At 48.3% G+C, this 27,990-nt stretch overlaps 1 protein-coding gene across 6 annotated transcripts in view; it reads right to left on the minus strand.

Moving 5' to 3' along the window:
* NTRK3 (neurotrophic receptor tyrosine kinase 3) overlaps positions 1-27,990 on the minus strand; it is a 219,736-nt gene that overhangs the window by 75,126 nt on the left and 116,620 nt on the right. For all 6 annotated transcript variants that reach the window (XM_074601619.1, XM_074601621.1, XM_074601618.1 and 3 more), the window contains one exon: positions 22,546-22,734. In XM_074601619.1, coding sequence (XP_074457720.1) covers positions 22,546-22,734 — 189 coding nt within the window. The remainder of the gene's footprint in view (positions 1-22,545; positions 22,735-27,990) is intronic.

Genomic DNA, 27,990 nt, shown 5'->3' on the forward strand with positions numbered 1-27,990 from the left:
GTGCCTGAGAAGAGCAGCAGGGAACATGACACGCAGAGGGAACAACGTGGAAAATGATGCACAACTCCTCACGGCAGCCCCATCCGCCACAGCAGGACTGGTGCAGCCCAGTTTTGAAACCCAGAGATGGAAACTGCTTCTAAAACAGCAGCATAAATTGCTGTGGGAATAGAGGAGAAAAGCAACGGGATGCCATGTAACACCCGGCAAAAATGGGTTAAACAAAAATAGCAAACTGGGGGCAACAAGCTGGCCAAACATAACACGGCTATCCACACAGCCCACGTTAGGCAACAGAGCTTTGATCTCTCTTCTGTGCTACAGCAGAATTTATGATATAAAGGAAAAGCAACAGGAGATTCCAACAACACTGTACATTTTATCTTTCTCTATGCACAGATATGAAGTATGAATAGCATCAAAGAAGGCATGAAAACCATCAAGCCTGGCCCGCATCCAGAGTGAAGGAAATAGCCATCCGTCTAGTCAAACCAGGACTGATATGTCTATATCTGAGGGGGAAGCAACACAGCAATCCAGGTTTCCTGTCATGGATGGGTTCATCTACAGGGCTATGATACAAAACCCTCTTTTTTTTTTTTTCCTCACTCCCCCAACATACAGCAAGGCGAGATGCAACCCAGCCTGAGGCCTTGGTTGCCACAACAAAGTAGGTCATAGAAGCTCAGCAGAAGCACACCACAAGGTTCTCCCTGATGCTCTCAGCTGCAGATAAGCACATCATCTCGTCTACCATCCAAGGTAAAGTCAAAGAGCCTAGACCTTCCCTAACTTACACCAGCCCAACACTGTTGACCACAATGGAGAACTGCAAGAAAATTCAGCCCACAGATGAATTTCATGCTGATACACAGACCTCGAACAGATCTTCAAGTAGATAACAGCTCTTTTAAGATTCACAGAAAGGCTCTGAGAGCTACTGAAATGCTTATGATTGTTCATTTTCACGGAAACAGGGTCCTTATTCCCCTCCACAGCAGCTCACCTTGTATCTTTGTTCATTTTCCATGGTTTAATCTCAGGCATAAGAGTCTCCCACTTTAGTCAATGAGGCTCGACGTCACTGGAAACCTCATGGGAATGTGCTAGATGGAGCTCTAGCTACAGTTTGTGGCATCTTCATCTTCTCCACAACCCAAAACCACGAGGAGGATTTAGCAGCACTGCATGTGTGTTTGAGGGCAGGAAAGGGAAGAGCTGGGCTGAGAGCAAGAGACCCAGCAGGAGCAAATGGGTCCAGAAGATTCCATTTCTACACAAATTTCTCCAATGCTTAACTACAGCAGAGGAAGGGGTAGGAGAATACTGCAGGCACTCAACAGCTGAACAACGTTCCTTGAGAAAAGGGCAGCTTCGCAGCTTTCCGCGCAGTGAACTCTTTTAAGACTATGTAAGATTCATTAAACCTCTGGTCGGAAGAATTCTAGTATCCGCTGCGTTTCTACTGTTGCCGCCGTTAATGTGGGCTGTGTCCATATTAGCCAGGATCACAAGTTTGTTTTCTCTGGAACTCTTTCATGGATGGAGTAGTTCCAAGATACTAAATGATGTAGCCTGATAGCTCAGGAGGCAGAGCTCCAAGATTCCCCACCGATCCCCCTTAGGAAAAGCCCCGGAGTAGGAAAGCACTTACCAGGGTATAAAATTAAAAATAAGAAGAAAAAAAAAAAAATTTAAAAAAAAAATATCTATTTAAGACCAAGGTCAAGCTAAAAAGGCTATTTTCAGGTCTGAGATGCCCTGTGATTTGACTCAAAGCTACCCTCCCTATCCAGAGGCACAGCCAATGCTTTTCTCCAGGCTGCACAGAGGTGCAGCTATTTAAAGCCACTCAGAGGCCCACTGCATGATGGAAAGCAGCCAGATCAGTTGGGCCTCATCGGTTTTGTTTTCATTAGATTGAAGCCAGAGTATGTGGAATGACTTGTAAGAGGACCAGGGAAGGGGGAAGGACTGGGCACTCAGCAGTTTCACCCATAACATGCAGAGCTTAGTCTCTGCCTTATTTAAATCGTACTGGGACAGAAAGAAGGTACCTGAGCAAAGGGGATGGCTGTTTTGTCCCTCATGACACCCGCGGCCGTGCAAATGTGTGTGGCAAAACTCTTGGGATTTACAGGTCGGCCATGAGAACGAGCCGCAGGAAAGTACAAAATGCCTGAGAGTTCGGTGGTAGCCGACATCCTGGGTGTTATCAGGCTGTTGCCCTGTTTCTGTCCCTCTGCGTGCTTGCACCGCTACGTCCAAGAGCCTTCTCCTCCGCAATTCTCACCGCCTGGAGGAACGACCGCGTCTCCCTGCCTCCACGAGTCCCCATTTCTCACCGCACTCTCTCTGCCTCTGTACTCCGCAAAGCCCGCGGGACCCGCGTATGAAAGATCTCATCCCAACAAGTAATACATCGTTTTCATCACTTTGGTTTTCAAATATATTCTTTTGTCAATTTATAATTTTTTTTTTTTTCCAAGTCAGCCCTCAGAGTGCTGCCAATTTAAGCGCTGTGCACAGTGTTACAAGAGCTTCTCATTTCCACTTTGCCTGACAGGTATCCGTGTCCCTCTGACACCGCCTCTGTTCCCCAGCTGCTTCAGATCGCAATAGTTACCCTGAGCATTTTACACAGAGTTATTGAAACCACTGACTAATCTGCCCAGAAATGAATATCCACTGGGAAAGAACCTAGTTGGGCTCCTGTTCCTTAATTGCTGATTAATTCCAATTATGGTACAGCTGATCCACCAGTACCACAGATCGCCACATCAAAGAGCCAACAAGCAAAGGAAGCCCCTAAGTTAGAACCGCAACAGCCCCGTTGCAAACTTCTTTTCAACCGGAGAGCACTTCATAAACATTAATTTGTTACGCCTCGCTCATTCCCTGGGGAGGCGGGAGCTGTTATATTCGTTACGCAGACGGCAAAACGGCGGCACGACCACGGTTTCTCCAAGGTCTTCGTAGGAACTGATGCCAGTCATGGGCGCTCAACAGGGAATAGCTCCAGCTCCCAGGCTCCCATCCTCTTCAGGAGACCTGGGGTCTTAAAGGGGACAGAAGCACTTGGTAAAGCCAGATGGCCGGGATATGAGAGTAGATACCAAAGGAGACACACATGGTGGACAGGAAACCACAAGATGGCTGAAGCCTGCAGCTGGGACCTTCCCTGCCCTGGCACAATGCTCTCCTGCTCTTCAGAAGGCTGGTGGAGGAGCTGATCGAGGCGCAGGATAAATCCTTGCTTGCTCAGGTCTCTTTACTCTGCCATCTGCTCCAGCAATACCTTGAAAGGCCAGAGCTGCCCTCCAGGAAGCCCAGGAGCGGTACAAGCCCCAAAGCCTGATGTGTCGGGAGGAGGATCCTGTGGGGAAATGTGATTTTGTGGAGTTTACAAGCTGAGGATGGAAACTGAAGAGCGTAGATCTCGGCAGGCAAGGAGGCACCAAGCACTACAGAGGAGTTGTAAATGGGAACAGGAAGAGCTGAGGGCAAAAACACAGTGAGAGCAGCAGGGAGCCTCGAGGAACAAGGTTTTGTTGATTTTTCGGCTGTTTGGATGCTGCGTTCTCTGGAATCGTCCTTCGTCTGTGTTTCTCCAGTGCTCCTATTCTGCTGATTGTTTTGGAAATGAAGGTTGCCACCATGGCTCTTCTTCTCTTGATAACTGCCCCACTAGATGGTTCTTAAAATAAGTTGCCTTCTGCACCAAAATATATCAGAAGAATGTCATTAATTCTCCCAGGGGAGAGATCCTGCCTCCAGATTTTGTTTCAATACCATGTTTTGTTACCTGCCAGTGTGTGGCAAGCTCGAAAACACACCTCTCAAGGCTCAGGGAGTGCTTTCCCCAGGGGATGAGGGGACAGCCAGCAGAGGACCCTAAGTTTGTGCTAGGATGATGCTGTTCCTAGGGAATAATTTGGGTACTGCCCACCCAGCGAGTGGTGGGTATTTGTGGTGGCCTTCAATGAGTAGGAGGGGAGAAAGGGCTTCGCTCCCACAAAACGCACATGAAACACTGTATGTTTTTGCAAGAGAAGGTATGAAATACCTGGAAAGACCCTCGCAGCCAGCAAAGCAGAGATGAGGTGAGTGGGGAGGCCCCCGAGCAGTGCACCCAGGGATGCTGCTGTGCGAGGAGACCCTTACTCCACCCTGCAGCAGACGGTGAGCTTTGCAGAGCGGGGAAGATGTGGCACATCACAGCAGGGCAGCAAATGAAGACCTAAGCCCAAAACATGTGGTGGCTGTGAATTAGGAGTCTTCATTCAAAGGAGGGAGGAAGGGCCAGGGTTTCTTTCCTACAAGCTTTTTCCAGCAAGTGGTCTAGCCATGAATTTTTGCTCCAGCAGTCAGCTCCAAGCTTAACAAACTACATGACTGCCAGACCCTCTGCTGACCCAGTTTTATTTTGGGTCTGAAAATAAGTCTCCCTCTCTCTCCTTCTCACATCAAGTCACCTAAATGCACAAGGCGTTTAAAGCGCTTCAGCCCAATCTTATTTCACACCACATAATTCCGTGCAAGCCTTTGTGTGTCTGCCCCGCTTGTGTCGTTGGCATGTGCCCATCAAATATCAGCAGAGATGAGGGACAGGGAAAGGGCTGAGCTCCCAGGCCTCCGGATGGGGAGGCACTGCAACATGGAAACTCCCAGGATTGTGACTATCCAAAACCCATTCCCCCCACCCCCGCCAACCAGAGGATTTCACGCTTGAGAAAAAGGGAAACAGTTTTACTTAAAAAATAAGTTCTTTCCTCTTTGCCGTCATCTGTCATCAGAAGCCCTGCCTGCCACTACAGCCAGGACATGTCCTTCTCTATGGATGTTTCTCCTTGAAGCGAGAGCTGCCCGCACCAGGGCAAAAGCATGCAAAAACATACACTTCTAAGGGGACTTCTGTATTTTCACATGCAACTAAATGTGAGAGATCACAGTCCACAGCCCTGAGTCCAACCTCGGTGTCAAAACCAGCCTGTGCAGAGAGGAAACCGAGCTGAGCGATAGCAGCGGTGCCAGCAGAAAGCAGGGAGAGCGTGCACACAACCTGCTGCCGTGTGGGACACGTGGGATGGCCAGTGGGGGAGCGTGCGAGAGACGAGCGGAGAGCGATGCCGCAGCACAAGAGCACGTGGCGGGGAGCGGGAGAGGGGCCGGAGAGCGCGCGGGCGCACACGCGTGGGGCTGAGAGCGGAACGCTGCTGAGCACATTTACTCTCACTTTACATTACGGATTTAATGGCTTTTAACAGGAGACTTTGTAAGCGATCAGGAATTGGAACAAAAGGAGCTGGGGGAATAATTATTCTAACCAGGGGAGCTAAAGAACATGGCAAAATCGCGTGCTGAGCAATCATGCTAATTAAAGGCACCCAGAAGAATCAGGATAGAAATGCCAAATGGTTTTCACTCTGCTGCCCTAATCCACTAACTGCCTCATCACTTTGACTCCCACCAGCTGTGGGAAGGACGGCTCTGGGTGAGTTGGTTTGTAGCGATAAAGGATGGAGCTAAACAAGTAACACGGCGGTGTTGGTCCCCTCTGCAGTGGGCTGGAGCGATGCTTGGCCTGCCAGACTGAACGGTGGCTGCTTCGCACCAGCAGGTTGGGGTGGAACAAATGCGCCCCACAGCCTCTGGCTGAGCAGCAGGGCTCCAAACATGCTTCCCAGAAAGCAGAGCAGCTCCTGGCAACTATCAGCGCGAGGCTAAACACAACCCACAACCGCACCCCTGGACCTTTTGGGCTGGTCAGCCCTGCTGTGTGACTGCCTCTCTGCACTTATCTGCTCAGTACGGTGGTCTGTCCTGGACCGTGTCCGGGGATTGTCTTTCCAGTGCCACACCAGAGCTCTGACAGCACTGAACATGCTGCTTCCTTGTCTACACAGCTTTGGTCATCACTGGGTTGGGTCCACTCAGGTTGGTGCAGGGGCTTTCAAAGGTAGGACATCTTCTATGCAGTGGCCATCATCCTGATCTTCTACTGCTTAAAATGCCAGCTGGGGTTCATGCCATGCTAGCACCAGAAAAGCAAGAACTAACACTGCAACATGGGCAAGTTTTCACCCAGAAAAGTGAAGACTAGGAAAATGTCCCTGTTGTAGGGAAAAGAAAGGAACATAACATTGCTCCGACAGACCAGAGACTTTACAGACCCAAATAAAGACTCCCATGCACGCAGCCTGGTGTGAAACCCAAGACAGCCTCCTCAAGGAGGTGCTGAGCCTCGACCTGTTGAGGACGTCAGCGGAAGATCTTCCTCAGACATTGCTGGAGCCCAACAGGGCATCCCATGCCAAGGCAGACGGGTACAGAAAACACGATTAACGGAACAAGACACACTGTGATGAAATCACACGCTGGGTACAAAGAAGTCTCTCTCCGTCCTTTCCAGCCTCTAGGAGAGGTCCAGTCCACCTCTGATAACCGCTTGGGTAAGATGTGAGTGCTTTTCTCCCCAGCAACGCAGACCTGGGTTTTGTTGCAGCAGTCGCCTGCACTGGCACCGAGTGAGAGCTGTGCGTAGGGGAGGTGGGGCAGCAGAAAACCAAATGCTAACAATTGCTATCAAGTAACAGCTTTCTATTTAAAAAGCAATGGTTTGTTTGTTAATCAACAGGTCCATTAACACGGAGCAAATGCCTCTCTAATGGACACCCACAGGATCACAGGCTGAACTATTTGTGTGCGGCATCTTTTGATTGATTCACCCTAAAGATCATCAAGTAAATGAGAGAGGATGTAATATTTCTGCAGGAAACATTCCACAGCGGATACATTGATTGCGACACTCAGCCAGCTGCTGTGTGCCAGTCTCTTCTTAAAGAGACTTCATATTTGATTCTCTGATTAAATATTTCGAAACCGAGAACAAATCAGGGACATTGGCTTGCCTGTGCCAGGCTCTTGGCCCATGAAGACGTGGTACCCTGCCAAGGAGGATCACACGAGTGGCCAATGTCCAGCCCGCTCCCTTTCTTCCTGCCCTCAAGGCTCACGATACCGGTTCCCTTGGTCCTTGCCCAGCCGCACAGATCACTGCCACTCTGCTGCCTGGCCTCTTCCTGCCACCGCTAAATCCTTGTCCCAAGCCAAGGGAGCCTGCTCGGTGCCACACCAGGAACACAAAGCCGTCGACGCATTTGTTCAACTCCTATCTGCAGCTAAGGCTGCAAAATCATGGTCTGGTTTGCCTGCCAATGACTCTCTGACTCCTGCTCTGTCACCACAACAAATCCATTTTTCATTCAACACCCAGTGGGACAGGAGGAGGCAGGGCTGAGAATGAGCAATACCCTGAGAACAAAGGAAGAAAGTCCAGGACCCATAAGGAAAACAGCAACGAAAGCATGAGCTGAATAATTTGCCACACCAGCAATCCCAGCTGTCAGAGATGGCCCGAGAGCCAGAGCTAAGCGCTTGCCACAATCTTCAGTTTGCAAAAGCAGGTTCTTTTTCCCACAGACCAAACACTGGGCTGACACCTCCTTTATGAGCTGCTCAAAAAAACCCCACCCTCTTCTGACCGAGCTCTACAAAAGCACAGTGACACTTCCAGTTTATGAGCAAGCCCTGCCACCGCTCACCCAGCCACAGTCTTGGAGCTGTCAAAGCCGCCCTGAACAAGACCAGTCACCAGCGGGGCCAGGAGACCCGGGCTGCTGCCACCACTGCTGAAACCACACGCTTATTTCACATGCAAACGAGCCACACAGATTGAGACGAGACCCTCCTTTTCCCCTCGGAGCTACTCATAAATAACAGAGGCGTAAGGCAGGTTAAGGGTCTCTGAGGCAGGTGAAAGCCAGAGGTAGAGAGGACCGAGCATCTAATTGGAGACAAAAGGAGAAAGCTAAACACTCACCCAGGTCCCACGGGGAGACACAGCTAACCCTCCCCCTCCAGAGATAAGCTCCATCAAGAGGGCGTCCAGCCTGCTGGAATAATGACTCCTTGAGGCAAATCGGAGGTGCCAGCAGCTACAAATGAAGGCTTTTCTCTGCCGGAGCTTCCATCCTTTCTCCCCTTCAGTACCGGCAGGAAAAACAATATAAATAAAAAGAGCCTGCGGGTCCCATCCAGGCTGAACTATGTGTGCTATCGCAGCCTCGCGGCCAGGCAACAAGGTAGGAGCTGCAGGTATAAGCTTGGCCATGGATGCTGGGCTTCTGCCCCCCTTCCTTTCTTTTCAAAGAAAATAAAATCAAGTTTGTATTGACTACTGAGAAAATGAGACAACATTATACAGGACACGACCCTCCACAATCAAATTAGGTCACTGCAACACTATAACCAGCATGGAATATGTAGCCCTGATAGCGTATAGGATCAAGAAGAATGATTTTATGCAGCAAACATTAAAAGACAAAAGAAAAATGAATCATATCAGGACATCAAGCAAAACCCGAGTGTGAGATAAGTTTGGAGCGGCCAGGAACAAGCAGCACTCCTGTCTCAGGGCTTCCCTCCCAAGCCCTTCCTGTATCCCCACTCAAACTGGCCTGCCACTTCTCAGGGCTGGCCATTAAACACACGGCAAGTGCTGGGAAATATCTTTCCCACTTCCTGCACAGCTTCCTCACTTCCCCATCGCCGGAGCTCTGATGGTTTCCAAAAGAGTAAAGCCACTATTCACAGAGCAGGTTTCCAGCCATGGCCCTTACTGTGTCAGCAAAATACCCACTCAAGGTGCTGATTTCAGGAGTGCTGAGATCTGTTTAGGTAGGGGACTTAACGTCCTACTTTTGCTGTAAGTCACCACTTCTGTGTCTATATATACACTGCACACAGATCATCAGAAAATAAAAACCAAATGCATGATCCAGCTGTTCAGACTTTCACCATCATGGTTTGGCACTTAGCTCTCCTCCCGTCTCCCTCCCCCAGGTCACAGCTCTCAAACATCCCCTGTCCATGCTCTCGTCTTCGGTGTACCCCTACACAGGTCATCCCCCATTCCCAGCTCTCTCCTACCCTCTCCTGAGCGATTGGTTTCCCATAGGAAAGCGCTCATCACCCAACTGCCAAGTGACCACCAGCAGAGACAAAGCCATAAAGTTGCTTCAACCCAAACATCCTTCTACGAGAGGGGAGAGGGGTCTCCAGTGGTCAAGGTCCACACCTTGGTAGGTATTTATGGTGATGTGGAGGCCACCACGTGTCTCTAGAAAGGTGAGGGTGGGTTAGCACTAGGTGTAGCAGCAGTGCTGTTCATCACTATACCAGGACTGCGAGGATCTAGATGTGGAGCCTGAGCTCTGTGCAAGCTGGGAGGTGAGTACTAATGCCGCAGGCAGGTCAAAACCCAGCTCAGCACAACTGCCCCAGCACCTGTTTCACCCCATCAAGTAGAGGAATATGCACCCAATATCCTGCTACGTGCAGGAAGGAAGACACAAACCTTCCTAAAACCTATGATTTACACAGCAGTCTGCGGCAGTGGTTTCCCAACTGCATAATGAGTACATTAACTTTAGCTAAGCTGATTCTCTAGAGATGAAGAGATGGAAAAGAATAATCGAAGCAAACTGTGATAGAGTTTTTGATTAAGCAGCTGATGATCAATAAAAGTTATCTGCAGGGCAGAGAGTGTTAATGAGCTACCATTTCTGTAGCAAAGAAACACCTGAGCCCACGAACCCGGCTCAACACAACCCACAGAGGTCAGCGAGACCTGCTCCTCCAGGAATGACGATGCGAGAACACAGGCCACCGAGTCCACAGGTCTCCCCTGCTCTCATTCCTGTTAAAAGGGCGATGGTAGAAGAAGGAAAAGAAATAACCTTAAAGAGAAACGTGGCTAGAAAGAGAGGAATGAGAAAGGTTAACAGCCTGACTCAAGGCTTGAGATAGAATCATAGAATTGTGTAGGTTGGAAGGGGCCTTTAAGATCATGAAGTCCAACCATCAATCTAACACTGCCAAAACCACCACTAACCCATGTCCCTCAGCACCATGTCTATCCAGCTTTTAAATACCTTCAGGGATGGCTATTCCACCACTTCCCTGGGCCGCCTGTTCCAATGCTTGATAACCCTTTCGGTGAAGAAATTTTTCCTAACATCCAATTTAAACCTCCACACTTTCCCCAAAGTTCAAAGAGTTTTAAGTTTTTCCCAAACCTTCAAAGAGTTCCTCCGTTTTGGGGGAAAAAATTGAACTGAAAAGGTATTCATAACCTTCTCGTACAGCTCCATTAAAGAGGCCTCCCAGCTCTGCAGCTGTAACACCAGCACGTAGCATACCTACAACAGGGAGCGAGAAGGACCTGCCAGCCGGGCTACCCGCTCTCTGCCAACAGTGATGCGAGGCACAAAATGACCCACAGCACATCCTGCAACTACTGTCCCGTTATCCCTTCCCCCACAGCGAAGTCACTGCAAAGAAGAGCTAGGTGTTAAAGCTTAACCTTAAATTCATCCCTAAAGATTCTAAGGCATTAAAGACTGGACTTTATAGAGAATTTCTCATAATAATGTAGCCACCTGCTTAATAGAAAGGCTGCAAGGATTTCAGAGAGCAAGTGGAAAGGAGAGCTGCAAATTAAAACTACAGAGAAGAGTCAAGACTCACATCAGCAGAGACATAGAACATCATTACCTCTGCCTGAATTTAGCTATTCCACTGTAACTAATCATTTTACTCTTCCAGAAATGTCCAGAGAACCGTTAGTGACCGCAGGGAGCTGCTAGGATCTTTGTATTACATTTCCTCCCAAAGTTGCCTCCTCTGACAGCCCAGCCCAGCCTGCCTACAAAAGGGATTTGTTTTCCCAAAACTCTCTTAGCCTTCCTATCCTTGGAGGGTCTAGGGAAAGCTGAGAAAAAATCAGCAGACAGGATACTCTTTCTGGAGTGTCCCAAAGGGAAGAGAAGGGATGAACAGCACATTAGGATTTCTCCCCCAATTTCTCAAATTCTCACGGAACTTGGGTTTGCAATTGCCCTCTGCAGAGACCACGTCAAGACAGATCATTAATACTACTTGACGCTGAGGATCTCTTGTATTAAAAAAGCACTGCAACTACTTAGTTCAAATCTCTATATTATTCATAAGATCCATATCTATCACGGATATAGTATTTACGCTGCTATGGGGAAGTGTAATAAACAAGGCAATAAGCACTTCCCTCCTCCAGGTCAACATGAAAGTCTGCATCTTGGAGAGCGGAGCTTTCCTTGGGCAGCAGGGCTCATATCCCAGGCTCCCCACTCAATTCCTTTGGCCAGGAAGTAAAGCCAAGGTGAAAAATAACTGCTCTTCCTCCGAGCCCAGCACTCAGGCTCCAACCAACTCCTACTCCAACCAAGTGGGCCAGGAGGCAACGCCTAGGTGGAACGAGGTCAGCAAGGAAAGGTCTCTTCAGCATTAGTCAAGAGAGCAAAGCAGAAACATATTAGACTGTAGCATAGCCCCCATGAAGGTGGAAAGGGATAATTTGATCTAAACTATCTGGAAAGGAACAGAAAAAGCTCAGAGTTGCCATTTTTTGGGATCACAACATACAGCTGACAGCTCCCAGAACTTGTTTGAACATCTAAACTCCTGAGTCCAAAAGACTGGCTGTGAAAGGACTTCAGGTGGCAACTCCTAAACAAGCAACAAGGTCTAGCGGGCTGAACGTGGGCCAGACTGCTAGCTGTCAGCAACCTGGTGTGACCTTGAGCAAATTGATGCCTTTCCAGCTGCCTCTCCTCATCCATAAAATGGAGATGAAGATGCTTGGCAGCCCTATGATGGGCTGGAAGGAGAAATGCCTCTTTCCAGGAAATGGTGGAAGTACAAGATGCCAGGTTACCTGTCCTCATTAAGAAGAGGATAAAATATACCCCCATCCCCCAAATACTCAGCTGCCTGCTGTGCTCTCAGTAAGGTTCCCCTGACATTTGGGCTCTGCTGGGATCTGGCATGGGAACAGGACAGTCCCACCCCATCTCTGGAATTTGCCCAGAATTTATTTTTAACACAGCCCTCCATCTCAACATTTGTGGTGGGATTCATATGAATTCATGCTGATCTCTGACTCTGAGCTAACCTCACCCTGCCTGCTCCAATAGCCAGGATCATCGAGAGAACAGACAGCACAATATTGCCCATCTTGAACAAGGTGTCTGTCTAACATGGGGCAGACCCCAAGCATCACATCTCCTTCCACATGTAGGAATGACGGTTTGGGCAACCACCTTAGGTGAAGCTTCGCTTGCTGTCCGAAGGTAACTAACTTATCCTATAACATAAGCCACAAGAAACAGGGCCCTAAACTGGGCTTAAAATGACCTTTCAAAATCATGGAGCCCTTTGCCAAGCTCTTTATTTCTTTTTGGTTTTGGATTGTGAGCAATGGGATAATTTGAGAGAAGACTTGAAGACTGGGCTGCAACTTTCTGGTATATCAAGACCTCAGGTATGGCTTGAAGCATGAGGTCCTTTGCGTTGGTATACACCTAATGGCCACCATCTCCCCTTGCTCAATGCTCCACATCAATTACAGTGCAGAGATGTAAAATGACTGATACTTTTAATACAAAGGGCCTGTCATTTATTTATTAGCTGGTGACAGGCTCTGCAGTCCAGGATGGATGCATTATAAATCAACTACATTCCTAAGCATTAAAAATTCATCCAATTCATAATGTAGGACGCCCGTAATTTCCTTATTAGTGTTGAGTGTGAAGGATTTTTCTTTCTCCTCCCTTGGTTTTACTTTGCTGCTTTGCTTTCCCAACGATCTTGCTCATCTGAGGATTAGTTTAGCTTAATCCTGCAAGAGGGAGGTGGAGGGGTGGGAAGGGCTGGGGGAAGGGAGACAAGGGCTGAAGTCATTTTGCTTCAGTGTTTTCTTCTAATTGCAAATTTGCCATGTATACTTAGGAGACTCAGCTGCTTTGTCTCCTAGTCACACTTATGGGAGCCACAGAAACTGCTTGTCCTGAATTTAAGAGATGCTCATAGGGAAGAAAAATATAAATAGATCCCATTTCCCTCGCAAAGGGAAAAAAAGGAGGCATGGTGGTGGGACAAGGAAGGATGATGTAAAGCCTGTTAAAATGTATTACCAAGGTAAAAACAGGTGTCCAACCATTATAAAACAGTACATTTCAAATAGATCAAATATATATATTTTATATATATATAAAAATAGGTAGGTATAGTAAACTTCAGACTCAGTGCTCCAATTCATTGAGGAAAAATAGGTTAGTAGGGCGGAAAGAAAGGTGCGACATTTTTGCAGACTCACAACTGTGGCAGAGAACCACAGGCATTGCTGCAACATCAGCAGCAAGTAGGAACTTGGAACTAACATCAGGAAAAGCTGAGTCTACACGAAGCTGCGAGTCATCGCTTAGTTTGAGTACTGCATCCCGTATTGACCACATTTTGCAGACGACCGGACAGCCCCATCACTGGTGTACATAGAGAAATTTTCATGCTTTCACTGAGACTCAGTTTGTTCCTGTCTCTTAAAACAGACCTATCCAGGTAGGGGCAGGGAGAAGGGGCCTGAAAAACAGATTCAAGCAGGGTTCAGCGTTAGGTAACTTGCAGTCTGTTTAGGAATGTGCGTGCAGGAATCTAAAAATGGATTATGCAGTAAACCCTGCCTTAATGGGAGACAAGCCCGGGCATCGAGAGCAATTCTTACATGCCGTGAATTCAATGTACTTTTCACCTCGAGACACTTACATACAAATCTTACATCAGCTACGCGTGGAAATGGGTTTGCTGAGTTCTCTAGCCAGGTCTGTTCACTTCAGCAAATCACGCCGAGTTCAACGAAGCTAGTGCTTTACGCGTAACTGCTGCAGGTCAGGGCTTCAGGAGCACCACCAGAAGTGGTGCTTCCATTAGCAGCAGCATCTCCCTCCATCCCATCGGCCCCACTGGCAGTGAACCCAGTCCCTGTCTGCACCCACGACCAACGACAGCAAGAACAGCCAGAAGGATCCTGAGGCAGACTGGATATGTTCAACAACTGAGAATGACAATTTCTGTGGTTTTGTTATATTATACATTAAGTGGAGAGCAGTGCTGCTCCGCCTGCCCCGTCACTGCCTGCTCCATCCCTGCCTGCGTACACCATCTCCCCAGAGCCAGCCACCACAATAGGCTGGGAAACAAAAGTCCCCTTTGACATGAGAAGCTCTTTAGGCAGAATATCTTTTTATGTGGGTCTTTCCGCAGTTTTCAGGACTGAATGAGGTATTTTGGGCTGTCTAGCCCAAAAGCAGCACTCAAGGAAGGTTGGCTTGGGTTTCTTTTAACCTCTACTAACATACAGCTTCTCTGCTAGATCCTGGGCTGTACTTCTTGTCCCACAGGGCAGCACTAATAATGTTCCTGCTGTGTGTGTGGTCATGAAAAATTGCTCTAACTCCTAAACAATAGCAGCTATTTTTAATTAGGAATCATAATTTAACCAGCCAATGAACAAACAATGTTCTTCTAACCACAGAGACAGCTCTTCTAACTAGAGAGTCCCCACGCACTTCCAAGAGCTAGATTTTAAACCTGAAAACCAGCCTGGTTAGACTAAAAAGTCACAACACAGTGTCCTTACAAACTCTGGGAGCTGCCGGTGCCTATAGGGACACCCCACAGCCAGATCCCACAGGCACATCACCCTCATGCCCGGAACGCAGAGGTACCCCAGCCTCCAGATACTTTCCCAACAGCCAAGCATTATAAACCGCAGTAAACTAATTAAAAAGCAAGACAAAGGTTTAACTGATGGCCAAAAGAAATCAGGACCACAACTCTACCCACACGCACATACACACACCAGCTATTTTTAAAGCAACCCACAGCAAAATTCACACAATCAATGAACCATTAGGAGAACACTCTTGAACCCCCTTTCTTTACCCCTGACACCAGGGCTGCCTGAGTTTGCAATAGCCTCGGGTCATGCACTGCTACCTCTTGTCTCGCAGGGATGAAGTCCTGGGCATGAGGAGCATTGGCTGATGAGCAGAGCCCTCCTTCCGCCGGCAGGGAGACCTCCTTCAGGTTTAAGAGCACCGTGGAGTCAAGAGCGCTACAAGCGCAACTGGACAGGGAGAAGCACCGATACCTGGGCATACAGCCAATAATGTAGGGAATGAAAACCTGCTTTATCCTCATTTCGTCCCAATCCTCTTCTCTCACCCTGCTACGATGAGTCTTGACTCATGCCAGACCACAGGTGAAAAGCACGCCTATGCTGTCAAGCTCTGAACACCCACTAGAAATTGGAGATGTAACCGTCTTTGATGGCTTCGGGCAATCCCTGGTAGGGGAACTGCCTAGTCAGGAGCATCGTGGCATCCCTGGTTTTGTCGAGGAAAGGCAGAGCTGCGAGGGCGCTCAGCAGAAATCCACGTGCGCTTTGGCAGCGTCAGTTGAGAGGCGGAGGTGGCTGGCGCGTAGGTGTCACCGTGCAGGAAGCTGAGCCATGGGCAATGAAGAAGAGCTGATTCAGCAAGTGTTTTCTACCATGCCCATCCCACGGTGGACGTGTGAGCAGGTAGGGAACACATGCCCACGTCCGCAGGGATGGTGGTGTGTGCGTGAGCGCCAGGGGACGCTGTAAGAGCGGTAGGAGGGTGTGTGATCCCTTCTATGAGATGGGCAGGGGTCTGGATGCAAGATAGAGTGCACGTACACATCCTCCATGAGTTGGTTCATGCCTTGGCAGTCTGGTCCAACCCATTCGATGCAGGGACGATGTTGCCAGGCAGTGCAGGCAGCCTGCTGTGTTAGAGCCGCTCCGAATGCCCAGGAGAGGAAACCAGCTCATGACCTCCCCTCACCTGGCTTGTTAAATGCTTGACAATTCACATATCATGGTGTTCCCTTTCCGAAGTCACCCCAAGCAAGTCAGCCCTACTTGCTGGCCCCACAGACACCAGGATTTAACAGTCCAGAGGAGATGCTTTCAGGCCAGAGCAGCAGACAGAGTTTTGTATGAGAAACACTTCCCTGTTCACTCCTTGATGTCTGTATCCAGGAGTATTTCCATCACCAACGCAGCCCCTCTGGAGGCAGGTCAACATTATCAGCCCAAAGCCATGTTCTGCTTGATTTAAGGGTTTCTTTTCCTAATGGATCCCCATCACCAGGAACCAACATGCTGTCATCCACCGCAGCTGTGCTGCCAGCATGGCTTCCTCATGCTGGGGCTGGAGCTTCCTCAGCTCCTTTTGGTCTCAGGTGTTGCTACAAATATCTTCAGTAAACACACGTTAAAGTAATAGAGAGAGGATCTAAAACCCAAGCAGCTGCAGGAGGTAGCCAGCTTGTGTGCAAACCAAGGCAGGTGCACCTTGCACCCAGAGCAAGGCAGGGCTGCCCTGCTGGCTACAGCAGCTCCTTCCAAAGCAGGCAGGAGCCCAGCAGAGCCACGTTTCTCATCCTCCCACACTGATTTTCCTTCTCTCCTTACAGCCACACAGACAACACCTGCAGAGCTGGCGGAGGGGCAAGGTATTTTGCCAGCCGTCCCAAAACAGCCTAAAAAAACCTCTCATTGCTGTAGCCCATCACAGTAGGAATACCTGAAGATTGACTCTCTGAGCATGAGGTCGCAACTCAAAGTACAGGTGCAATAGGTGGGATGGGCACTCTGCCTCTAGAAACACAGGTTGGACTTCTGAGTTCTAGAAAATGTGGATATTTCTTCCACTTGCTCTTTCAGAGCTAGATGACATAATGCAGAGCATAACATAGCCACAGGTAAGAAAAACCATCTGAGAGGGCTGGGGAGGGCTGAGCAGGTTGGATCAAGTCCCACTGGCCGTGGGATCTCCTGTTAGTCAGATGTTGCAGCCTGGGCAACAGGAGGAGAAGTTGGTGCTGGGCACAAGGTCAGTTCAGTTCTGCTCCGGCGAAGGACAAAAGCAGTAATTTTAGTTGCTCACACTTTTCTTCAGGTACCTGCAACATCTGCTCTGGAAGCAGTGAGATAGAGCCTTTGGGTTTCTCCAACTTCCAAATTTCTAAGCAGGACGTCAGCACTGGGACCTCAGAGCAGTTTCTATGAGAGGCAACCGCAAACCAGAAGGAAGGAAATTTGGAGGCAGAAGGTGATTGCAGGGACCTCCAATGCCTTCCACCTACTAACAGCTGAGTGTTGAGGTCAGGGCTTTTCCAGAGGCCCAAGCCACAAACCCAGGCTTTGCTAGGACAAATGAGGAGACACAGAATAGAGTGGCAAACCACCCATAAATATGTATACAGCTACTCATAGCTCCTTATTAAATCCCCTAAAAGTATCTCATATGGGTTGACTGAGGAGCACAGGACCATAAGACAGTGAGGAGCCACCAGGCAGAAGAGTCTCAACTCACAAGTGCCTACTTCAGAGAAGTAATGGGCGTCAGGTCCTGCTGGAGAAGAGCCTGGGGTTTTCATGTTAGAGGACAGAAAAGGAAAAGAGAAGTTTGGAGAAACTGAAGAAACAGCAGAGACCTGTGGGAGAGACTGAGACCTTTTCAGCCTGGCTCCAGGCTTGGCACTGGGCAGCAGAGTCCTGCTGTCACCTCACACTGGGCTCCCCATTTATATTGCATGAAAATAATATTTGGCAAATCCTATTATGCCTGCGTGCGTGAAGAAAAGTTTCTCTTTTCCACTACCTACAGGTTCAGTCTTCTTTTTTTAGCCAAATGGAACTGCAAGAATTTATGGCTTTTTTTTTTTTTACGTTGTTGTTGGTTTTGGCAAAAATGGGAACATGAACTGACCAAAAATAGAAATGCTGCATACTTTTTAGCTTCCCATGTCCAGGATGAACAAAACACACCAGGCAAACAAAAAGATTTTACAGTGGTAAGGGTAAAAATCCTTCCCATTTTTGTTTTCAAGACCTATTAGAAGCAGAGGGAAGGAAATCTATTTGTTTAAAAATTATGATTTTTGAAGTGACCACAGTGTTCCTTTTAAACTGCACTGAAATACAAAATAAAGACAGGGTACCGAGTGAAAGAGTGCTGATGGCGCTTTTATTGTGTGATTTGCCTTGTTTTTTTTCTGAAGTACTTCTTTTTAGCCGATTACCATGTATTTACAGTTAGTGTAATTATATCTAATTACTTAATTAGCATGAATACGTGTAATTACTAACTTCGAATATGTAATTATGTCAGGGCAGCCTGTAATAAATGAGGTTGAAAAAAAACCCTCATTAGGACTCTATGGAAGGACGGCTGTCTCCACCCGTGTGGAGAATGCATCCCAGTCCCCAGACTGCGCCAGTCCTGGAAGAGGAGAACACAGGCAGCTCCAGTCGTGTCTAGCAACGACCTCCACCAAAATCAAACCATTTGCCTCAAAAGCCTTGGTGGGAACTGAGCATCCACTGCTGGGAGACAGACAGGGATCTGCAAAGCATCTGCCCCCCAGATTAATTTTCTCCGTTAAGGTTTGGATTTTTTTTTTTTTTTCCCCCTCTGATTTTTGTCATTCTCAAGAAGACCTCTTTGGTTGGACAAGAAATATGAGAGGAGAGAACAGAACGCAAATAGAACTGCAAAACTGTGCTGTGGCGTTTGAGTAAAGCTTGAGAGATCAGATCCAAGAACTTATCTACATCTGATGCATTGTCCTAATAATTAATTACTACTATTAAAGTAAAACAACCTTCCAAAATGTTTATTCTGAAACATTACCAGTCTTCCACTACAAAATTCTCCAGCTAATCATAATTACCCATTTTGCAAATTCGAACCCTGAACATCAGGAGATGGAGCTCAGGCCATAAGTTGCTGTTACTGCCAAGAAGCATATGTATGAAATCATGTCCTACCAACAGCCTCATGAACTCATTTCAAGCTGATGCTCCCCTTTTTTCCGCTGATCAGGAGATACCCAATGAAATGAGCTGACTTTTCCTGCCCAGAAGGACAGATAGCCATTTTCTGGACACAAATGAGGGCAGACTGGATCATGTTTTGCATTACCAAAACCTCTGACTATAGGATGGAGTCATGTGGTCCTACGTCATATCTCCGCATCACCTATTCTGTCCACAGTGCTTGCCACAATAAGTCCCGTTCCTCTCCTCTCATGTGTTTATTTCCAAATATAGAAAGGTGCAAACTCATCACAACCTGTCGCTCCTCCTGCTGACATCTGCCAAGCAGATACGCCACTTAGTTTCTCTTCCATATGCAGAAGATCATGAGAAAAAGACTATTTTAGTTTATTCTCCTGAAATTGATTTGTGGTTGGACTGTCCCCATTGCCAAGCTCTTTGCTTAACCGTCCAGGTAGGGCTGAGGATGCCTGAAATGAGGACTGGTTGCAAACCCTAGTCCTGCCCAGTGTGCCATGGACTTAGAATGTAAAGAGATGGGGAGCATCTTCTCAAAGACTCAATGCTTCATCACGAGAAAACGGGGTGGCGCAGTTTCTCCCATGGCTTTTTGAGAAGCCCTCGCCAGGAAGGGAAGGAGGACCCTGAGCCAAGCTCAGCCCTCCTGCTCCTCTAAATTAAGCAGTAGAAGAAAGTGGCAAGAGAACTGCACAAATCCCAGGAAGTCAGAGTGAGAGCTGGCTCCTGTACCCTTCATCCTATCGACGGGAGAACAGCACATCCCCAGTGAGGAACACGCCTCTATCTCCTTGAGGACACGTTAACGAGAAGAGCCCACGGGCCAGTGTTGCACAGTGGGAACGAGAGGGGCTGCGGCTCCGCGGGCAGGGAGCTGCTCTCCATATTTCAGCTGCAATTCCATTATGCAGAGCTAAGTGGCTGGGAATAAACATCCGTCATCCCTGCGTGATAAGCGATGTTTGCTAGTATAGAGGGTGACAGAAATCTATATCACATCAATGTACTATTAATACTGCATTAAGCATATAGAGTTTGCTCTCCTCATTGCAGCGCTGTAATGGCTATCGGCATGTCCTCAACGCAGACAACATCCAAGAGCACAGGGATGCTTGCAGGAGGAAGGACGGAAGGAGAAAAGCCTCACGATGGGGAGAGGAATTGCTCGCTGAAGATGTTGCTCTAGCAACACCTCAGTGCAAAGAAGAGACGCTGGGTGCCACGGAGCACCTTTTCTCCCCAGCCGGGCAGCGCTTCTGTGGGAGGTGGGTGGCGTGGCAGGAAGGAGGTGACAGCTCACATCAGTACAGGCTCAGCTGGGCATCGAGGCACTCCCCAGCCCAGAGGAGTCCTCCTCTCTACAAGTGACAGCACATGAAGAAGTGTTTGTGTCTGAGCTCCGCACAGGGGGGAAAAGAAAAACCCTCCGGCGTGAAAACCACGGGGAGAACGGGAGCAAATATTCTCCAGCTCAGGTTGAAGTTGAGCAGAGCACATCGGATCAAACAAACCCCTTACAGTGAAAGTTCTCCCAAGCATGGTTAATTTAAAAGGTGAATTATAAAACTTTCCAGCCTCAAGCAAAGCCACCAGTGAAGTCAGAAGTTGTGTCCAAGTCAAATCCTGGGGACTAAAATACAAGACACACACCAAATCCAACCCTGCCTGAGGTCCTGAAGCCTGGGTTTTGCCCCATGAATGACAAATTGAAAAAAATAGACGGGCTTTCAGCCTGCCAGCATCCAGCTGTGGTTTGTCTCTTGTTAGCACCCAAATTGAGTGCCAGGGCGGGGGTTTGGTTTCAGTCCCGCTGCGTCGCAGCACTGGGATACCTGGAGCTCGGAGGTAGCAATTTGCTGTGGATTTCCAAGCGTGGCAGTTGTCACTAATGCTGTATTTCATCCCTGTGGCACCTTCCACAGGAGAAGCAGCCCCAGATGCCACCCCCAAGCGACTCTGTGAACTCTTCAGATCCTAATCAAACAGCCCTGTGAAACTCTGAGGCCAAATCCTGCTGCGAGCGGCTTCCCCTGCAACCTGCCCAGCTCTGACAAGCCCCACAGGGCAAACGCTCAGAGCAGAACTCAGTCTTTTGAGGTTCAAGCTCTGCTACTGCACAGCGGCAACAGCGCCTGCGTCTTGCAATGGTCGGCATGTAGATTAAAGAGATTCGAGAGAGCACAGGAGGGGAAGGGAAAAAAAAAAATAAAGCGGGGGACCCCCTCCCTTCCCAAGCCATCAGAGTTTGTAAATCATTTTGAGATGAGGTGCTATAAGAAATGTAAAATATATAATTAACGGCACAGAAAAAAACACGCTACATTCAGCTTCTCCGCTCCTGCCTAATCACCACCCTCTTCCTCCCCCTCTCTACAAACAGACCAAATTTAGCACATTAAAATGAAAATCAGAGGAAAGCCGAGCACGTTCATTGGGTACACCCCATCACTCCGGCAAGCAAAGCACGGTGATAACAGCTCAGGTGCCAGCTCGCAGCACCCGGGAGGGGCTGCCCAGGGACACCTCCATGGGAGCAGCGGCTGCAGCTCCCCTTCCCCTGATGGGAGGAGCGGTGGCCGAGGAGCAGCGTGCTCCTGCTGAGATCTTAATGCTGAATAAGTTTCCACAGGTTGGAAGATCAGCCTCCTCCCTGTTTCCAGGGGGCTGAGTTATGTCTCCTGCACTCATGAGTCAGCAGCAGGCAAGGGCAGAGCAGAGGCGACTTCAATGCAGCACTCTCTACCTCTGGCTGGGCCACAGAGATAGCACAAGTTGTGGTTTTTTCCCCTTTTTTCTGCAAGCTTTTTATTTTTCCAGGTCTGCCTGGAACCGAGACGAACCAAAAGGATGAGCAATAGCAGGAGAGAAACTTTATCCAAACCTCCTGCACTGCTCGGCTTGCATCTCGGAGCTGGTAAAGGCCTTGGAGAACTCGTCTATCAGCTGCGAGCCACGTGTCAGGGAGGGCTGCATCTCACCACTCACATAAGCAGCAGTGTGGGATTCCCAGAAAAGCATCCTTTTACCCAGCGCTTCTCTTTTCTGCTCCGAATTTAGGAACACAAAACGGAGAGAACCACTTGATCACCACCTGCTAGTCTAACGAGCCCAGTTCACAACCCAGATTTATACCAGGAAGATGCAAAAGCTTTACGGAAGCCCATGAAAACAAGACATCCAGCATCTAAGCCTCCTGTTCTTTATCTCCACGTATCTGCCCCATCTATGGCCATGTGTCCTGAGCTTCTCCCTTGGCCCGGTGTGGAGCCAACAAGGCAGCCCCATGGCTGGGAAACTGCTGGAGGAGGAAGAGGAGGCAGGTCCTTTCCCCAGCCAGGCAGGGGTCACATCCATCCCCGTGCTCCCAGGCGGCTCTTGCTCACTTCTGGGACCTCACGCGTGGAGCCAACAAGGCAGAGCCCAGCTTCAAATGGCACTTTCAGGCAAGGGGGGAAGGTGACTGGTGGGTGGCGGAGGGAGGGTGAAAGGAGGTGAAGGTGAGGGTGGAAAGTCTTCTCTGGAAGCACCTACATGTATGTTGTGATTTCTGAAACCTGAGATTCACTTGGTTTCTGGACCATACCAAGACCCACTCTCCTCAAAAATCTCCTTCTCTTCTTCCTCATCCTCTTAACCTCTCCCTCCTCACCCTCCTTCCCCCCTCTCCCCAACCTGACCCCTGGTCCTCGCAGGGGACTCCGGCCGGATCGGGCACTCACACGTGTCTGGCTTGTGGCAGTTGTGACCTTGTCGGAAGTACTGGGGGTTCTCGATGACAGGAATGCGGGTCATGCCGATCACCACCGTGTCCGGGCCAGCATCCAGGGATGAGGGCGTCGTGATGCCGTGGTTGATGTGGTGGAGGGGACTGGCTGAATCCTCCTCTCCGCTGATCACTGCCACGGGACCTGCAAACACCACCACATCTGTTAGGCACAACAGGGGAAAGGGGACCCACGAGCCCTGCTGACCGCGCAAGGTAGGGATCACTGTAGATCAGCAGTGGATCACCACCAGCCCCTGGACAGGATGCCTGTCCTAGCACCCCTGGCAGTTGGCCCATCCCCAGGCAGCTCACAGGGCAGGGAAGACACCTCAAGTTTTCTTTCCTGGTTTTGGGGTAGCAGGCTGACAACCTTGCAGGGGTTCAAGTAGCTACAGGTGGCACCACAGCAGAAGTGAATCCCACACAAAGCCCTCTCCAGGGGGCTGTCACGAGATAGACCAGTTGCCTGGTTGCGGTGCCTGGCATCACGAGCTTGGCAGAATACATAACCAAGCTTAGACTGGAGAAACATCATGCCCAAAGAAGGTCTGTCACCCCAGACCCATATTCACACCATTTCTCTTGTCCAATATGCGTCGCCCATCTTGTTTCCCCTCCTCCAGTTTCACCCAGGCACACAGACCGAACCTTTCCATCAGGCTAATATCTGCAGAGACCCAAGATGTACTGGAGCGGATCCTGCTCAGCTCATGCTGCCTCCCACCCCACTGTCACGAATAGCAACATCTGCCCCTTAACCTCCTGACCCTAAAAAGCTCACAGTGCCATCAGATAGGCAAGGAAATAAAGTTATGAAGGAAAGGACATCCATACCTGAGAGCCAAGGCCTGCTTCCCATGCAGAGCTATGTTATATGATTCTAGGCTTATGCTTTATTGTATTTTTAAACCTCCTAACTTGAGTCTTTGCCATCAGCTGCCAAGGCTGGAAACCTTAGGGGACATCAGGCCTTAAAACATTATTCCCCAGTTCCATCTATTCTCACCCCTCCCGGGGCCTGACCTACCAGCCCATGCCTCAGACACCTGCATCATGAGATGAAACCCTTTAATCCATGCTGCTTAAACATGGCATCCCGAGGAGCTGCACAACGCGGGGATTGCACTGCAACCTTCCTTGAGGACCTCCTTTATATGTTCACATGGGAAGAAAAACCACACTTAATCAGAGATGCTCCTTTTCTCCTGCCTGGGTGCTACTAGGGGCTACCAGAGGCTCAATCGAAAACAAGCAGAGATGCTGTGCTGAGGCTTCAAACCTATTCAGGGAGGCCAGTCTTTAACCTAAGTTGCATAGAAAATACCTCTCTCCCATCAGTAATCTACGTCTAATTGCACAATTACTTTATTATGTAGCACTAGCAACAAAGAAGAGAGTCTTCAAGCCATTTTACTCTCCAGAGCCTCTGGGAGGGCAGGGCGAACGCCGGCTCCGTGTAGTCATTCTGCCTGCATTAATCTAGTCTAAAGGCTGCTCGTTTTCAGAGCTTCAAGTATTGTTTGTTCTTCCAAGTGGGATATAACAAAGTTATTGTGTAATTAGCAGAGTCCTAGCAGCCTTGACAGGTGTTTTAGTCACAAGGAAAAAAAAAGGCTCTCCCTTTATTGTGAATCCCTTCTGGCAGGTTCTGGCTTTTTTTTTCACATTGCTCCCTGGGCCAGCGTGACTTCCAGCCTTTGAGAGTCAAAGGCAAAATTCAGCTCTTGCCGCAAGATGCCTCTGTTGGGACTATGCACGCTGTATTTCTCCAAACGCAAAAAGCAAACAGGCAATTTCAGTTTGAATGACTTTTGTTCTTTCACGTTGTAAAGTCTTTGCATGCAAACCAGATGGATTGGGTTTTTGCACGGTGCGTGTGTCCCTTTGGCCATACCCTGTGCCGCTGGCCGTCCTGGCAGCAGTGGGAAGGGGAGACCTCTGCATTCCAAGGTGCAGTTTACAAAACAAGTCAAAAAATTATCAGCTGGCATAGACTTGTGTCAATTATTTGAGGAAAGACCATAAAGATCTCCCTTGCAGTGGAGCAGTGGGAGAGGCTATGGAGGGCTTATTGCTTTCCCTAAGGAGCCAAGATGCGGCTTCAAAGGAAGATACCTAATCACGCAGTAGGATGTGAAAGGCTTTTCTAGTGAAAGATACGAAGTCTTCGTTGTCCTCTGCTTCGGGAGCAGAAATCACACCTTTGTGACAGGTAGCAAAGAAGACATCTCCTACAGCGTTGATACTGGAGGGACATGGTTGGTTTCATAAACAACCACAGGATGGACGCCAGGCTGGCACAGTCCCTGCTGGGGACGTAGTTCTCGGAGGCTCACAAAGCCCTGACAGCGTGTAACCCTTGCTGTCATTGCTTGCACAGCGCCTCCTCATTTTGAAGGAACACAGATCACAGCAGTGTCCCTCTGGCACAAGCAGGTTAAAAGGACGTGGCACGATCAAGGAGGTCAGGTGCTTGTGAAACGAAGCACAGCCAGCATCTATTACTCAATGTTCCGACAGCAATTTTCTTTCCAATAAACAGATCCAGAGCCTGACCTTCTTTACGCACCACAGGTTTTTTTTCTGCAGCTCACTTCTTAGGAGGTCTTTATACATCTGTTATCCCTTGTTTCATGCCCCAAAACCTGCCCAAGATCTACGGGGTAAGAGGTAGCCATGTTGCACTGCCATTCCCCAGCAAACACTGGGTCCTGTGAATAGACTCAGCCTCTTAGTCATCCAGCTCAAGGTCATGCTGCCAAGCTCGGACATTTATAAGATCTACCAACCTTCAAAAGCCTCGGAGCTGAACTCTGATGCTCCACGACCATCTCAACCCATTCCCATTTCTGCAAAAGTGGGAAACCCCAAGAACTGCCAAGGCAGTTGCAGTCCTGACATCACAGGGATAGTACACCACATAAAGTATATTCTATCCTTGCAATAATCCAAGGATAGTTTATTGCCTCTGACTGTATCTCCAGGTCTTGGAAAAAAAAAAACCACCCCAAAATAAATCACGATCTCAAGACACCTAAGGAACACACTCGATGGATGCATGCACTACCTTTCAAGCTTTCAGAAACGTTTATGATGACGGTAGGCACTGAGCTGGCATGGGCTATAACATATCATTCAGCCAGTTCATCCCAATATATTCCACAGGATATAATTGGATTAAAGATAATAATTTACAGTTGAGGACTTCTCCAAGTTTCTGCTATTAACTTTTGGGGTGGGTGGCGGGGGTGTTGAAATCTGGACAACGTCAACTCCTACAACGCAGACATGGTTCTATCACTTTCATTCTTACGTTCCCATCTCTTCTGGCTGGTCAGAGCTGAGGTCCAGTTCCCTCTAAGGACGTGGTCATTCTGTTGCCCCTCTGAGACTCAGACAAATGCTGGACTCACTGCATGAGCCTGAGACAAACTTTAAAAACATCATTGATATAAAGCTGTCACTGATCACTTTTATGGGTTTGACGATTGCTCTGACACTCAAAATATATACTGCCATTAGTAACTCTTGGAAATAAAGCAGCTACCTAGACTCCAGCTTTTTTTAATCTATCTTGGCAATAGCCTATATTTTTTGCCATTAAATAGGTAAAGAGGTTGATTTTCTGATGTATAATGATGATGAACGGCTTTATTTGGAAGAATTCTCACCAGCTTCAGCAGTGCATTTTCCAGGTAAGGTTTAAAGGAAAAATGGAGTAAAAAGAGAAAGAGACTACAGATTTTAAGATTTAGGTTTCCCTTCCACTTGACAGAGAAATGGGCAGAAGAACACAGAAAAGGAGCCAGTTTTGTACTGTAAAAATGCAGAATAATAGTCAAGGATAGCCTGGGGTAGCTCCTGATGTACCATCCTACGCTCTTAAAACACAATATGAAGTACTTTGGAGCTCCTCCGAAACTTGAAATCTAAAGAGTGATTCAGTAGCTGTTTCTGGGAATAACTCAGCCTGTGTCATGGACAAACATACCATGGATATTGACTATAAAAAGAGTCTATTTGTTAATACTTTAAGAAGCCTTCATATGTTCTGAGGATCAAATGTGTTACATCTATACTCTGAGAGGTTTTCAATGGCTCTCCTTCCATCCAAGCAGCAGTCTCCCCAGCCAGCAGCATCCACGCTGTCTGCAAGGACAGCATTTAGCTGCTCTCCATGCTAACCCCGTGCAGTTTTCCTGCCAGGGAAGCTATGCCAGCAGCAGCAATGGAGCCACAGAGCTGCAGGGAAAGGCTGGGGAGATATTCGGGCTTCCCAGGGCTACCCCTGGGTGAAGAGGTGGTCAACCCATGCTCCAGCCCAGAATTACGGACACTGCCAACCCGTCTCTTTGCGGCGTCAGTGGGAGAGTCAACAACAACGACCAGAAAATTGGGATCCAAATGAATCTGATGTTAACCAAAGAGCAGCGCGGCAGCTTGAAAACGTTTCTTTTGGAAATGTCACAAGGAATAGTGCTGTTCTCCCACCCCTCCCACACCTCTGCAGCCAACTCCTCTTTCCCAGGAAAGACGCCTCTTTGAAACACCTTTGCTCCCGGTCTCATCTCCACCCTCTTTTCTCCCCCATTCTCGTGGGCAGGTATGCTCCATTCATCCCAGCAATGTTCCACCTCTTCTTGCTTCATATCCATCCTAATATTATCATCTCTGTAAATACCGAGGAAACACCCTTCCAGATTGCGCCCCAGTTTCTGCTTTGCAGAAAATCTCCGATTGTTCTCTATTCAGCCCTCCTCCCTGTGGCTAAACTGGAGTTCTGCTTGGTGTGTTCCTTCATCTCCTTGTTTATCTGTAAGCTCTGTAAAATAGGATATACCTTTTAGCCCATGTCTGTGAATCGCCTAGTTCATTCACAGTGTTATATGGACAACTCGTTACTTAAGAAAAATAAAGCAAATAATAATAAATAGCTTAGGGAGCCTCTATTTGCATGATCATATCATAATGGTAAATTATTTATCAAGGCTAAGAGCTATACTTTCTGATAAAACACGGGCTCAGGAATATAGGGTACTTTATAAATAACCACAGATTGGAAAAGATAAGATAATGGTCACTTCATACACATCCATAACATAATGAATGCTCCAAGGCAGACAGGTGAAGTACAACAAAAACTCCAGCTTGCTATCACAGTAACCTCTCCAAAGCAACAAAAATGATCGAAGGCGTAGAAAACATGACCTCCAAGGGAAAACTGAAAGAATTATGCTTTGTGTTGAGAGGAGAAGACCGAAGGGACACGTGATAACAGCCTTCAAATATGTAAAAGGTTGCAGCAAAGAGAAATATAATAGCTGTTCTCCGTGTCCACTGGGGATAAAACAAGAAATAATAGGTTTAAATTGCACGGAGGGAGATTAGGGTTTGAATG

The sequence above is a fragment of the Larus michahellis genome, chromosome 9 (genome assembly GCF_964199755.1).
Source record: "Larus michahellis chromosome 9, bLarMic1.1, whole genome shotgun sequence".
Taxonomy (NCBI): domain Eukaryota; kingdom Metazoa; phylum Chordata; class Aves; order Charadriiformes; family Laridae; genus Larus; species Larus michahellis.